The sequence below is a fragment of the Rhinichthys klamathensis genome, unplaced genomic scaffold (assembly GCF_029890125.1).
Source record: "Rhinichthys klamathensis goyatoka isolate OS25496 unplaced genomic scaffold, OSU_Roscu_1.1 h1tg000123l_1, whole genome shotgun sequence".
Classification (NCBI taxonomy): domain Eukaryota; kingdom Metazoa; phylum Chordata; class Actinopteri; order Cypriniformes; family Leuciscidae; genus Rhinichthys; species Rhinichthys klamathensis.
Genome location: NW_026606660.1, coordinates 8633357 through 8648644, shown reverse-complemented (window position 1 = coordinate 8648644; position 15288 = coordinate 8633357). Strand labels below are relative to the sequence as shown.

The 15288-nt window shown below is 35.5% G+C and overlaps 2 protein-coding genes across 3 annotated transcripts; both read left to right on the top strand.

The window, feature by feature from the left end:
- The first annotated feature begins 76 nt into the window (after nt 1-76).
- On the top strand, nt 77-2608 carry sptssa (serine palmitoyltransferase, small subunit A). Its single transcript, XM_056256115.1, has 2 exons — nt 77-229; nt 1717-2608. The coding sequence occupies exons 1-2, from the start codon at nt 127-129 to the stop codon at nt 1818-1820; spliced, it is 207 nt and encodes a 68-aa protein (XP_056112090.1). The 5' UTR covers nt 77-126; the 3' UTR covers nt 1821-2608.
- A 2473-nt stretch (nt 2609-5081) lies between these two features.
- Nucleotides 5082-14865, top strand: egln3 (egl-9 family hypoxia-inducible factor 3). Of its 2 annotated transcripts, none has more exons than XM_056256111.1 (5): nt 5082-5626; nt 13865-13984; nt 14071-14207; nt 14297-14370; nt 14457-14865. In XM_056256111.1, exons 1-5 carry the CDS (start codon nt 5129-5131, stop codon nt 14483-14485), a joined length of 858 nt encoding a protein of 285 aa, XP_056112086.1. In that variant the 5' UTR covers nt 5082-5128; the 3' UTR covers nt 14486-14865. The 2 variants fall into 2 exon arrangements, with proteins under 2 accessions (XP_056112086.1, XP_056112087.1); XM_056256112.1 differs by lacking the exon at nt 5082-5626 and adding an exon at nt 8050-8629.
- The last annotated feature ends 423 nt before the right edge of the window (nt 14866-15288 follow it).

Genomic DNA, 15288 nt, shown 5'->3' with positions numbered 1-15288 from the left:
GACCATTGGACGAAACATGGCGTTAGGAGACTTTTATTTTGTTACTCAGGATTTTTTCAGCATACGGCTTTTATTTTGTTACGATCTGTAGTACCGGAAGGGAGCGGTGGGACCATTGGACGAAACATGGCGTTAGGAGATGCCTGGAAACAATTATCGTGGTTTTATTACCAATATTTGCTTGTAACAGCTCTGTATATGTTGGAGCCTTGGGAGAGAACTGTCTTCAGTATCCTTTTTTCATAAAATACAGAGTTTTATATGTGCAAGGGACAATATTTAAGGAGAGTTCTTTCTTCCACCCAAGGTATCAGGTTGTTTCCTTAACGTTACTATTCAAGTGTGTCGTTTAACTGTTACTTACCTGTGCCGTACGAATCATTAATACGTTCAGGTAAAGACAATTTTTTATATATACAAATATATCGTTTACTTACCTGTGTCGTACGATTCATTAATACGTTCAGGTAAAGACATTTTTTTATATACAATATATTTGTATATATTATACAAATATTTTATGTATTTCCAACCGATTCATTACCAACCAACATTGACTACAATTAAATTCATCTGACCTCTCAAACCTTCTAGAAGTTGTGAACTGAAGAAGTCATGTAACGTAGTTCTCGTGGGTGTGACGTCGTTTAAAATGAAAATTACCGACATACCATGACCTGATTTTCAGGAAGACGACTCTGGGAACATGAGCTTAAATCTGACTGTAACCAGTTTCACTTGCCAAGTTACACCTTTTCAGTAATGAGAAATGTTTCATGTGGTCGCGTGAGGAATGTCAGCTGACACTTATACAGAGCGGCGTGTTAGTGTTGTTTGCACATCGCTAATATTTCTTGCAATATATAGTTAGAGATTTCAGCATCATTAGCACAACTGTTTCCAACATTGATAATGATAACTGAGTATCAAATCAGCATATTAGAATTATTTCTTAAGGATCATGTGACACTGAAGATTGGAGTAATGATGCTGAAAATTCAACTTTGACATCACAGAGATAAAGTACATTTTAATATAGAAAACCAATTTTTTAAAATTAAAATAATATTTCACAATATTACGTTTTTTTCTGTATTTTATGATCAAGTAAATGCTTTGATGTTGATGAGAATAAGTGTCTTCTTTCAAAAACATTAAAAATAGTAATGTTTCCAAACTTTTGACTGGTAGGTTACTGTATACTGTAAGAAACTAAGAATGCTACAAAATGTTACACTTTTTTTTCTTTTTACTGTATTTGAATTTAAAGCCAGTAAATAATTCATGCTTAACACAAACCGTATTTATAACAATAAATACATTTTTATTAGTAGTCTGTTGATCAAATATAATTCCATTAAATGGTCTATTACTTGTCAAAAGTTTGAACACACTTAACTGAACTTGTTTCTAATCAACCTTTAAAACGCAATTTAATACCGGAAGCATTTATATTTAAATGCTTCAGGTTTTGTAAACTAATATAAATTGTGCCTGTGTATTTATAAAGCCCAATGGGTCATACGAAAAACTAGGTAGCATTTTGTAAGCTTTCAAAGCATTTTTTTCAGTGCTCCATTTTAAAGCAATACTCTACCATAACCTCTAGTGTGTGTAGCTGGGAAAAATTGTGCTAAATGCCAAACATCTATTAACAAATGTAACGTCAGTCACGTTTTCCTTCTACAAAAATAGTTTCCTTAATAAGAATACCAGATTCTCTCCTGATCACAGTGGCAGCGATGGCCGTCTACACTGGTTATGTGTTCATGCCCCAGCACATAATGGCGATATTACACTATTTTGAAGTGGTCCAATGACGTCATCTCCCATACTCATCAGGTTGCCTGAAAAACAACCTGCTCTTGAACTGTTCACCACCATGTGATGATTTCTGTGATTACTTCAAACAAGGACACTTGTATGTTGAAGGATACCAACATTGAGGAGTGTGATAAAGGCATGTGTAATTATGTGTGTGTGTGGCATATAAGATCACAGTCTGCTACTGCAAAAGCACATTGCCATGTCTATAAATGTACCCTTTTAAATATAGTGAATTGTTTTTTGGTTTTTTTTTAAAATGATGCTTTAGTTTTGTTTCATGACAGTGGTTTATTCAGATGATAACTATTTTTTCATATAAATGTATATTTAATTGTATACATATAAAGTTTAGAGAGATTTATTTTGGCTGACCTAAAACCTTATCAGACTCTTGCGAGTTATGTGATAAATCATTACCTGCACTGATATATGATGTCATTGTTGACTCATCGCTTAGGTTATAAACCGGAGGGGGGGGAAATGCTTAAATACACCCTATCTATAATTGACTTGGAACATTTATTCAGCATGTTTCAGATTGAGAAGAAGTTTCACTTTTGGGGAATTTTAACTAATTTTTCTTTTCAATTTGGATGTCATTTTTTTTTCTTCTGTTATCCAAAGTTTTGATGCCTTTGACTGTAAATGTGTATGTATTTGATCAGTATAGTAAACATTAACATGAATAACAAATGCTAATGCTGTCTCTGGCAGTGATGTCAGTAGTTAGTTATAAAATAGAAATTGTATTAAAATCATCTTTAAGATATTTATAAATTAACATTATTTGATTTTGAACCATTCCTTACTTATCAGCTGATCAACATAGTTCTGTAATAAAGATTTAACCCATATCAAATTGTTTGTTCCAGGTGTCCTTTAAACACTGTCCCAAACTAAAATATTTATTTTTGCTTTTACCAAGCGTTTACTGAATTTTAAAAAAGTGTAATTTTTTAAAGGGCTGTTGGCAAATATAAAAATGTCTTATGTCAAAAGAAGGCTAAAGAATATTCCCTTTATCACCCACTTGACACATGTATGCTATAAATATTTTATTGATGTTTGAGCTGGAACAGCATGATCCAATGTGTGCATATACGTGTCTCAGCTCGTCAAACCATATTTCAATAGGGGGATAAAATGTATCAGTTGTTTAAAGTAGATATGGATATCTGGGGTAACCTACAATACACATTACAGATGTTTCTCAAATACTTGTTTGTTTTCCTCACTAAGTTGATCTATAAATATTGATCTTTGCCACACAAGGCAGGTGGAACGGAAGATATGGATGGATACATTTAATTTACAGTCATCTTTCACACAGCAACCAATGATATCATGTCCAGCTCTCAGATTCATATCACTCGCATGAGCTCAAGATGAAAATAGCAGCTGGTTACACTTTAAACTACAGGATGAGGGTGTTCTCACGTACGCCGCCGTGGGTCGTCTGGAGTTTGCACTCTAGAGGTACAGCAATGTCCTTTCAGAGTTGCAATTCTAAGAAGCTCAATTGGGCAAGGCTACGCTTCAGCTGATTAGCAAACACATTGCCTGGACAAAAAAATTGTTTTAATTGCTATTTGGATCTAAAAAGGCAAAATGCTTAAGAGTCTATGATTGGATCATTATTGCAGTGATTATGATTCTAGCATTGTCAATACAAGATCTTGACCTAAAATTGAGGCACCTCTTGGTGGAAATAACATTTTATTATAGAATGCAAGAGTCCAGCACTCTGTAAAGTCTCCTCCATGAAAGCAAAGACTTTCAACGAATTTAAGGTCTGGACTCAGAGGTGCCAATTCATGTGTGAAAATGATTCTTCATTCTTTCACAGTTTGAGCCTGATGAATCTTGACATTGTCATCCTGGAATATGGCCATGATTGGTCTTCCAACATGGTTGTTTAAGAAATGAAAAGCTACACACTCCATCAATTAGGGTTAGAAGAACTGATGCCAAAAATGATAAACAAGTCAGGAAACACATTGTTAGTCCGTTAGACCATCAGGTGCAGGGTTGATTGCATGCTTTGTATCTTAACTGAATACATATGTCATACACTTATATTATTGATTTAATGTAACCCAACTTACCCATGAAAATCTGTGGAGAACTGAACATTTGAAATAGTAGTTTACACCACAACACCATTTCATAGTCCATCGTGCAACATGTCAGTTCCCTCTGACCTTTCTCGCAGCAGAAACCAAAGCCAGCAGATAGATATCATTTGAGTCAGTATGGACGTCACATCTGTGATATGGCTTTAATTATTTCCGTGCTATTTTTAGCAAATCAACGTGCATTCTATGGTGTTTCAAGCCATTTTAGAGCCGCAGCAAAAGATTTAACCCATTGTGCATTGCACAGTGAGGACTAAACAAAAAAAGGAACATTACTGTAAATGGAAGTGAAAATAGACTTTCAGTTAACATACAAACACAGCTGACATTTGATGATAAACTAACTAACTGACCAACTGGGTTATTTTCATTACTTGAAATAAAATGACTTTTTAACTGAAATAAAATACAAACATATAAAACCTAAATAAGGCAGCATTTCTCATTTTAATTTACTTTAACTTGATGTACTAAAATACCTAAAACTAAAATGAAAATGAATAAAAACTATATAGACATATTTATTTAAAAAAAAGTTTTTAAAGAATCCAACAATTCAACTGAAATTAAAACGAAAACGAAAAATATAAAAATAAAAACTTTCAAAATACTAATAAAAACTATGATAGTATCTCAATGATACTAAAATAAAAGTGCAGAATCTCAAATATTTCTTCTTTATTTTCATCATAACCTATGCCCCATTTCTAAGCAAATTTGTGTCACTGATGAACTGTACAGATGGTTCGATTTTCTTAATAATAAAATCTTGAATAACAATAATAATTAAAATATGGTTTTAAATACTTTGTTATTGACAGCATTTTTAATGTCTGAATGACACTTATCAACTCTAACGATTTTATAGGAATGACTGACTAATGCATCATGACTCCACCCCCCATTCGTATATTTATTTAGGCCCTATGTAGCCTATTTATTAATTTATTATTTTGGCAGCTTTGGAATTCCCTACCTCCAGGACATAGGCTACATAGATGTAATTGTCTTTAATCAGTGAACATCTTTTCTGCCCCCCCAGGCTTGTGTGAGATCTAAATTAGGCTTTGACACACATGTGATGGTTCACGTAGCTCCTCAGACTCTCCCCTCTCATCTGACATCCAGTGCGCGCGCTGCGCGTCTGCCGCACTGGACTCAATGCAATGGCAGAAAAGCAAGGCAATCTTGCGGATGAACAGATGCGAAAAGATCGCCAACGTCAAGGGCAGCAGCAGCAAAGTTGTTCAGGTGAAACTCGTGGACGCATGGAGCTGCCCAGAGAGCTCAGGAACCCCCGCAGTAACCGGGCAAAATCTAATGAGCGCAAACGCATAAAGACACACAAACTGGTCTTGCAATACATAGTCCCGTGCATGAACTCATACGGTTTGTGTATAGTGGATCATTTTCTAGGGGTGAGAATCGGAGAGCGGGTTCTGCAGGAGGTGAGGCGCATTCATCAGAGTGGACACATGCAGGACGGACAGTTAGTGAGCCAGAAACTGGGCAAAAGCAAAGATATTCGAGGGGACGAGATTGCATGGGTCGATGGCACAGAAAGCAGCTGCGTAAACATTGGCTATCTGCTGACCCGAATGGACAAACTCATCACGTGCGCGGACGGCAGACTGGACAAGTTCAAAATCAGAGGGAGACACAAGGTGAGTGATGAGTTACTCGTGAACTTTACCTCACTGGATTACACCTCTCAAGTTGCTTAAGCATCAAAACCTGGCAAGCCTAAAACTAGTGTAGTAGTTCTACACTATGTGTAGCCTAAACTTTGCTACATTACGCATAAAGTCGCATGCTTTAATTTGCAACAGAAAGACAATGAATCGTAAAAGTGTTGCAATGCAAAATTTGCAAGTTGACCGGATGGGATGCTGGTGTAGGCCTATCTTGTAAACTTTATTTTAAAAAAGTGCATAAAGATCTCACTGAAGAGTTGTTGAGATAGCCCCCTTCACATTTGAGAGTAAAGCAGGTTTGTGCGCGTACATGCGGCTGTTCGGCTCCTCAATGGCGGTCAGTCAGGTCAGGCATGCATGATGACCATAAAATGATCTCATAACATCTTACGATGTGTAGCCTACTGGCACCTACTCTAATCATAGGACGGGTCGTTGAGATAAAGGCAATGGTAACCTTATTTACATTATTTCAGTCTCGAGTCCCTTCTGTGGCCTGACCCTGCTGGGCATTAGCCTACCAGACTGATCTCATGAAATGGCGTATGTATGACACGCCAATTCGTATTTCCATTTTTGGCGTGCTATCAACACGCATAATCGCTTTTCAGCGTGTTTATCAACGCCTTTGACTTAACGTTATATTACTGTATTATGTACATATAAATATATGACCTACCCCAACCCCGTCCCTAAACCTACCCGTCACTGGGGTTAATACCATTTATGAGTCTTCTCCTACCATCCTAGGAAAAGAAATATCGCTCCACAGATGTAATATATTGATTTTGCTTCGTTTCGCTCGGACATTTAACGGCGTACACATACACGCGGAATCACTCGGACGTTTAATGGCGTAGACATACACGCAAAAGATTTCGGCGTGGACATACACGCGGATAGCTCAAAATGCGTATAGATAACACGCCACTTGAATTGAAAGTGGCGTGTATGTTTACGCAAAGTCATGATGTCATGTTGCGCCTACAGACACACTGTAAATCAGCATTCAGCACAGTGGGGTTGAACTCATTGAAAAACAACACTGCGGTAGAATGGGACTCAGTGTGAAGCGGGTTCTTAACTGGGCGGGGCTTAACGTGCCTGGACCTTGTCACGTAGGCTACGATATGAAAGGTGAAAGCCAGGCTGTGAGGGATCATCGCCTGTTTCAATGGCATCAGAAAGATATTTTTGCAGTGTTTCGTCAGCCGAACAATTCAAAAACACAATAAAGGGTTAGTTCACCAAAGAAAATTTTTTATCCCATAATTTACTCAGCTTCAAGCCATAGGTGCAGGCTATATTACTTTTCCAAGCTTTATAATGGGAGTGAATGGTACCTTATATTTTGCAAAAAAAAGTGCATCCAGCCATCATAAAAGTAGGCAAATCCATACGTCTCCAGGGGGTTAATAAAGGCCTTCTGAAGCAAAGTGATGCGTTTTTGGTCAGAAAAATATCCATAGTTATACATTTAATTATAAACTAATCACTGGCGTCTGATCAAATGCATCATATATATTCAAAAAAATCAGTTTAAATAATCTTTTTTATTACTAATTCATTCATTTATTTTCTAAAACGTATTTATTCTGATATTTGTTTCTATTTTATTTTTCAATTAGCATTTATTTACATTTACATTTTTTTTTTAAATTGACGAACAAGCTATTCGTCACAGAGCCTAAAAAGTAACAATAATAGTAGCCTACAGTAAGGCTACAGTGCCAGATTTTTCAGAAAGCCTAGATTATGAAACAAACTACAGCAGAGGTGAAGTGCAAAGAAGAGAAAGAAATTGTGTGCGAATGTGTGTGGTTTATACGAGTCATTTCTGCAATAATCTTGTACCTTTATATAGCCTATAGCCTATTCTATTCTATTTATCTAGAGTAGCCTAATAACGCGAGTTGTTACTTCCTTATTGGTTGATCATCACAGAATCACGTATTTTCAAATCAATGGATTTCTCTGTGTCATTGTTCATCTGTGAATTATGTTGCAGTGTAGGGCAGGCTACTTCTGAAGTAGCACGTAGGCGTTGTTATCACGTGGTGTTCGTTCCTTTTCTCAGCGTTGTTCAGGATGGTTCAATCAAACTCATTTTATAGCGATTTCAGTGAAAGATTTCTATTTGTATGCCAGGTTCCAATCTATTAAATTGATATTTAAAAATATTACACTTTAAAGAATACAAAAGTTTCCAATAAGACAAAAATATCCTGAGATTTGTACGCGGCTGAATGGCTAATTCGGGGTTGTGAGCCGCCTTGCGCCCCCTGAAGGATGATAGCTCTAGAGTCGTAGGAAACATGTATTGTCCAGCCCCATTTGTTGAACAGAAGCTCACTGAATGGGGTTTCATGTGAACATCCGCCCATAAGCGCGACACACATTCTGCACGTTCCACATGCGCTTCAGGTGCGCTCGGATAGTCTCGCGCTCGTGATGGTCCCTCACACAGAGCGATCATAAGAGCAGAGCAGAGCCCACCAACAGACCATATCTTCTGCATGTGCCATTATTTATCCGTCTTTTGAAGGACGAGGATGTGCCATTAGATATCACTTTAAAAAACTTCCTTTGATTTGAATGCACCAAGCTCAGGATAAAATGCCGTTTCTTCAGCTTGCACTGGACACGCAGTTGGAGACTTTGGCTGCCGAGCAAGTGGTGCCGGCTCTGTTGGACAGAGGATTCTTTTACGTGGATCATTTTCTGGGGGACATCGCGGGACACATGGTTCTGGGTCAGGTCAAACGCATGCATTGCTGTGGGCTTCTCAACGATGGGCAGCTGGCCGGGCGAAGCAATGGAGTTTCCCGAAGGAACATCAGAGGGGATAAAATAACATGGGTTAACGGGACCGAGAGGGGCACGGAGGCTGTCAACTTCTTATTAACACTCATAGACAAACTCATTTCTTTATGTGTGGGTCAACTCGGCAAAAGTATTCGTGCAAGGTCAAAGGTAGGCTAAGCCTTATTGCTCTTTAAAGTGCTTTTAAACTAAGAATGTCATTAATTGATTACACTAACTTTCATTAATAACCTTTTTGTATAATTCTTAACAGATTATAAATGTATCTTCAAAATGTTATGAAACTTTGATTCATCTTTTTAATGTAGACTACAACATTACATTAACTATTAACATGTACATTTTACGTCAGTTTACTTTTAGAAATGTACAACTTTTGAGCATAACTATATGAATTATATATTGTTTATTTATAGTCAGATAGTTGGGACATGTACTTGAATTTGGATTTGAAGATGTTCATATTTATTATTATTTAAAATATAATAAGCATCCTTAAAATTAAATTGGTCATTAATGTACATTCAAATAGTTGGAAATTTGTTTAGGAATGTACATGAAGTACCAAGCAGTAGAATGTTTGCTATATGACTTTTAAGATTGCATTAATTTTTCAAATAATAAATGTAATACCACTTCTTGGTAAAATTAATATATACACTACCATTTAAAAGTTTGTACTACTAAATGTTTGTGTGGAAACCATGATGCATTTAAAGGGTTCTAAGTTTTAAAAACAAAACTGCATTTATTTGAAATATATTTTTTTGTAACAATGTAAAATACTTTATTGTAACCTTGATAATTTAAAATAAAATGAATAAAAGTATTAATTCCTTTAAAAAAAAAAAAACTGACACCAAACGTTTGAACGGTAGTGTCTACACAAGCATAGATTGTGCTTATTACAACTTGTTGATTAATTAAATGTTTTTAATTATTTCAACAGTTTGTGTGTTCATCTGGGCAGGTTCTGACTCATTAGTTTCAGTCTTTGTTTCGAACAGTTACAGTAGAGTGCTTTTGGCTCACAGTCTTCACTGTGCCTGCTGATGAATGGCAAAGATAGGCTTTCAGTTTGTGCTGTTGTGAACCGTACGTGACTCCTCTCACTAGTGTTCATTGAGCTACAGGAGGCCCCGAGTGAAGCAACAGGATGTTTGAGGGACACTTTTCAGCTGTGGACACAAGAGTTTTACTTGCTCAAAAGTGTTGCATTTTCTGTTTTTATTTTGTTGCTTTTCCTCTTTTGTAAGTCTACTGAATGAAAACATTAAGCAGAAATATTCAGTGCTGCCCTAAACACTTTTTTTTGTGTGTCAGCTGATTTTACAATCCAAAACCTTACAGACATCACTATATAATAGGGGTGTAACGATATCCTCATGTCACGATTCGATACATATCGCGATACTGAACTCACGATACGATATTAATGCGATACTCCAAGACATATGGTAAAAGGTTTACAAAAAATGTACCGTACTGTTGATTAAAATAGTAAATTTGGTAATTCATTCTGGGTGGAAATGAATAGGGTTGGACTTGGTGTTGAAAACCCAATGCACAGGACAATAGAGACACCAGACTAAAAATATTCATGATTCTGAAGCTAGAAAGAAAATACAGAATTATTTTAGACTAACATGGTTGCACTCTGTCACTGACTAGATATATTTAAAATAATGTAGGCCACTTTTTACTGGTAACAAGACATTTGGCATTATCAGGACCCACAAATATTTCCACATTTCATTATTATACATTATATTGAACATTATATATAGTAGTTTAATGTAGTACTGACACTAAAACTCTGTAAACTTGAATTTTTTCTCGCACAGTAATTTTAATTTTGGGTGAACTATATAGGCAATACATATTGTCACCATCCACGATACATATTGTTGCATTTTTGTATTGTGATATATTGTGACACGATATATGTTACACCCCTACAATACATAATACATAAAAAAAGACAGCCTTGACAGTAATAATGAAAAGAAGCAGTTTAGAATATAATGTGATAACCCTTTAAAATAAGGTAGGCAATTTCCGGAGAGGCTTGCAATAGCAAGCTAGCTTTGAAAGCATAAGATCCCACTCTCCCTTCAGAGCGTCTCCAAAGCCAAACCTCCTTCAAAACACATGAACGCTCACAGCAGGGAGCAAACAAAAGCGTCACGAGAGACAGCGTTAAACTACCTCATGTCTCAAAGCGAATAACATAACAATAATAATGAACATAAACAACTTAAAGAGCACTGGCACTTGTACCACATGACTGCTGCAGATTCATTTCGTCATTGATAGGGTTCACATTGAAACGCATAAATTCGAGTCACAAACCACTCCGAGTAAAACGTTACAGGTTTCCATCTCTTCCAAATTACAGTAGTTACGGCGTGAACGCGGCATAAGCTTGTTGTTTTGGCTCAGGAGGAACTGCTGTTTCGGTTGCGGAGCTCAGTGACTGACGTCTGTCTAACTCTACATAGCATGAAACGCGCTGATGACGTGTGATGTCTGCTCGAGAAGGATGTGTGGATGTATGGAAGTACATATGCTGACAGCCAGGTAGCACATCGTATCATTCGGACCGACTGCAATGACTGGACGAACATTTTATGACTCCTACGCCTTCCACAGACTATATACTGTATATACACACACATATACATCTAAATATATGTAGACCACTTCTATTATTGATTACTATCAGGATGTGAAGAGGCTTTCAGCCAGCATTACAAAAAATGTTTCTGGAGCAAATTGCCTTTAACTATCCATGAGTAATTTATTTGTTATAGTATTTATTAATTTTCAATGTTCGTTCATGTTAGCTCAGGTCCAAAAAATAATAATAACAACATATTATATTTACTATTTATAATGTATTAGTAAATGTTGAAATTACCATTAACTAAGATTAATAAATGCTTTAATGCTATTTTTCATTGGTAGTTCATGTTAACCAATGACAATGTAAAGTGTTAACTACAATTCTTTAAACAGGGTTAGTGCAATCATTCTCCGTTAGTAAGAGGAAATAGAGTATTCATATTTCTCAAGTGGGTGTTTTGATATGGTTTCATATTGACTGCGCCTGTGGTCTGAATCAGAGCTCTGGATTGTGTACGCAGCTGAAGTCTGTGTAGTGCTGTAGACTCACGCTCAACACGTAGCACTGTCATTAAACCCTCCGTGCACTGGCTGTTGGCCAAGCTTGCTCTCTTTACCCTCTCTGTACACACACACACACACACACACACACACACACACACTGGTGCACGCAAACACTTCCTCCTGCTCTCTGTGCTGCTACATGTTTATATTATGCTATGACGTTAAACTTGCGTGTGCACTTTTATTGTGGGAACGTGATCATGATAAAGACTTGTCTGCAGAAATGTAAACATGGGCACTGTTGTCCCCATTGTGTGTGTTTTGTGAGGGCTAACCAGGATCTGCTGAGAGGATAAATGAAGTGCTTTGTTTTTGAACACTAATAGTATATTTAAATATTAGATTTTGCATTCATAATTATTCCAAGATGGAGCTGATGCTTTGCTTTGGATATATTTTATAGATATATTAAAGCATCAGCTTTTACATTAAAAGATTTTGGTAACACTTTATTTAACTGTGTCATTGTTATATGTTACATGTACTTACCATAGTAATAACAGTAAACCTCAATCACATCCTAATCCTACCCAAACCCTGTACATGTTTTTAATTAATATTACTCAGTACTTAAATATATAATTACACTGTAACATGATACCTTTTAAAAAAAGGGTTACACTTTATTTTAAGGTGTCATTGTTACAGTATAATTATATATTTAAGTACTGAGTAATATTAAGCAACTACATGTACTTACTATAGGGTTAGGGTAGGATTAGGGTTTGGTTGAGGGTTAGTTGCATGCAATTATGCATAATTTACTGTTATTACTATGGTAAGTACATGTAACATATGGAACAAGGACACTGTAAAATAAAGTGTTACCAAATAAAGTGTAACCAAGATTTTTAAAATCTTATCAGATATTCAGAAATAGTTTTGTTCCTTTTTTTGTTTTGTTCCGACTGTGAACACAGTAAATCTCGCAAAATCCCTCGTGGTCATACGTGACTTTAGAGTGAACAAACATGACGGAGGACGGACAAGAAGAAATGGCGATAATAATGTTTGGACTTTTTTATTTTTTTATTTATTTAGTTCAATCACAGACGAGTACAATATTGTAAAAAGTACAATAAATAAATAAATAAATATATATACTATATATACAAGGCATTGTGGTACAGTTCAGAGTATGTGAAACAGAAACAGAATGAACATTTATGTAAAAACAAAAAGTAGAAAAAAATACTGGGATAAAAAGTGCTATATAATATTAGGGCAGTTACATAAATTTGAAAAGCTTTACAATTTGTATCGTTTTATAAGCTTTTTGTTTTGTGATCTCATGTTTGAAAGGGTTTCAGATTATATTGTGAGATCAGTATTACAAAAGGTAACATACAAGGGTTTCTTTTGAGTTATTTCTGTCTTATGAAAATAAAACTGCCAAAATAATTAAAAGATTAATAATATAATTTCGTTTTTCAGAAAAATTTGGGTTTTGATAACAAAGTAAAATGTCATAAGGTTCTAAATTAAGAGTTTTGCTTAATTAACTTTTTTAAAGTCAACCCAAAAAGAAATAGAAAAAGGTAAATGTTCAATAACTTCAAATGATGTGCTACAAAAAGTACATTAATCACAAACAGTATGAATAAATCTACTGAATTTACAGGATAATATTTATGAATAATTTTGTCCAAATGCTGTGCCAATACACTGAGGTTTAAGCAATTATGATTTACATGGAGGATTGGATCTGATATTAAAGGAATTTCAAATAGAATTGTTATTAAAGCGTTTATGAAAAAAAGGAGAGGCCATTTTTCACATTTTTGTGATTTTGTAAGGTTGTATTATTAATATCTACATGGTTATGTTATTTGGTTCTTCCGAGCACATTCAGTCACTCTTAACACTCCTCACACCCCAGGAAAATCTGATAAGATAATCTGTGGAACCATCAAGATAATCGGGATTTTACCTGAGAATTATCTTGTAGTGTATGGGTGCCTTTAGTTCATCTCTCAAAAATATTGTATAATTTGGTAGAACATTCTTTGTAACATTTGTTAACTTTATTTACAAACTTAATTCTGGTCTTTGGTTGTTTAAGAGGAGAAATGCCTAGAGTATAAATATGATATAACCTAATTAATTGTTAGCATGTTTTCCTAGAAAGGCTTGGCTGTGATAAGTTGTAATGTACGACTATCTATCAAGCTTAGTTTGATCTGTCATCTTTTTCAGGCAATGGTGGCTTGTTATCCAGGAAACGGAGCCGGATACGTGAAACATGTAGATAACCCTAATGCAGATGGCCGCTGCGTCACCTGTATTTACTATCTGAATAAAAACTGGAATGCCAAGGTACACAGTCATGCTTTTTTAAAATACAACGTCATCTTTCAAATATTTCTTGTACGATGATGATAATTAATCAAATGTCACTTTAGGAGCACGGGGGATTGCTACGGATCTTTCCTGAAGGGAAATCTTACGTAGCCGACATCGAGCCTTTGTTTGATCGACTTCTGCTTTTCTGGTCAGATCGTAGGAACCCTCATGAAGTTCAACCGTCGTATGCTACAAGGTTAGTGCATGTGTTCGCTTTCATGCTGTAGAACGATGTCAAGATGTTTTCGGCATCATGCATGCTGAAGTGTCTGTTTTGTGTCACAGGTATGCAATCACTGTGTGGTACTTTGATTCAGAGGAAAGAGCTGAAGCAAAAAGAAAATTTAGAGATCTGACAGGTTGGTTCAGCTAAAATCATCAGTATCTGTGTATGTTTTTAAAGTCTGATTCGAAATATCTAATTGCTTATACTTTTATATTTCAGCCACCTCACAGGAAGGTTCATCATCTTAACATCATCTTAACTAGCCTGTCTCCTCTGAGAGGATTTCTTTTGTCTATTGTCTTAATTCTTTGCTATTTTTTTCTATTTTTGAATTGCTTGTTGCACTAATGGTACCTCTCCCTCCACTTTGTATATATACTTGGATCCGGTCCTCCTTACAATCAGTGAAGAGTCGTTTGAATAACACGCTGCTAATGTAAAGACAATTTTGTGATAAAATGTATAATTTCTTAATACTGATTAATGAACTATTAGATGTTTACTGTAATCAAATTGTTCTTTATTCAAAACCTTTTCAGAACTATATGGTCTATTTAAAGAAAATTAACAAATGATAGATGAGATAAGAAATATTACTCTAGTGATTGTTTGTTTTAGAAATGGCAACAAGCATGTTTTTTTTGTTTTTGGCACATTTTCATTCTTTGCTTTATTAATGAACACTTCAATAGAAAGGAAATTTGAAACTTGTCAGTTGTCTTGAAGTTGTGTATATATTAGTATTGCTTTTGAATGACAGTTTGATGTTGAATGAGACCTTCAAATAGAGATGTTTATAAAAGTCATTCTGTGTTCACAAAAGGTTTTTTTAAAAAGCACTTAGTGAAATGATATTACTTTACTTGTTCAGCCTTGTGGCTTAATGGTTAATGAGAGAATTGAATCAGCTTGCATGCAGGTCAGCAATGCTGCTCAACCACACCCTTGGATTAATATTTGACAGTTGTTTCATAAAACTTACAGCTTTATAAAATGTTGGAATATAAACTTGAAATGTGTGAACAGTTTGTTCATGTACTGCACACAAAGT

What these genes read in the sequence shown, in the direction of transcription:
- egln3 (XM_056256111.1), top strand. Translation starts at nt 5,129, where the DNA reads ATGGCAGAAAAGCAAGGCAATCTTGCGGATGAACAGATGCGAAAAGAT. An exon ending in AAATCAGAGGGAGACACAAG is followed by an intron (nt 5,627 to 13,864) that starts GTGAGTGATGAG and finishes CATCTTTTTCAG; the next exon opens with GCAATGGTGGCTTGTTATCC. An exon ending in ATAAAAACTGGAATGCCAAG is followed by an intron (nt 13,985 to 14,070) that starts GTACACAGTCAT and finishes ATGTCACTTTAG; the next exon opens with GAGCACGGGGGATTGCTACG.
- sptssa (XM_056256115.1), top strand. Translation starts at nt 127, where the DNA reads ATGGCGTTAGGAGATGCCTGGAAACAATTATCGTGGTTTTATTACCAA. An exon ending in TTGGGAGAGAACTGTCTTCA is followed by an intron (nt 230 to 1,716) that starts GTATCCTTTTTT and finishes TAAGAATACCAG; the next exon opens with ATTCTCTCCTGATCACAGTG.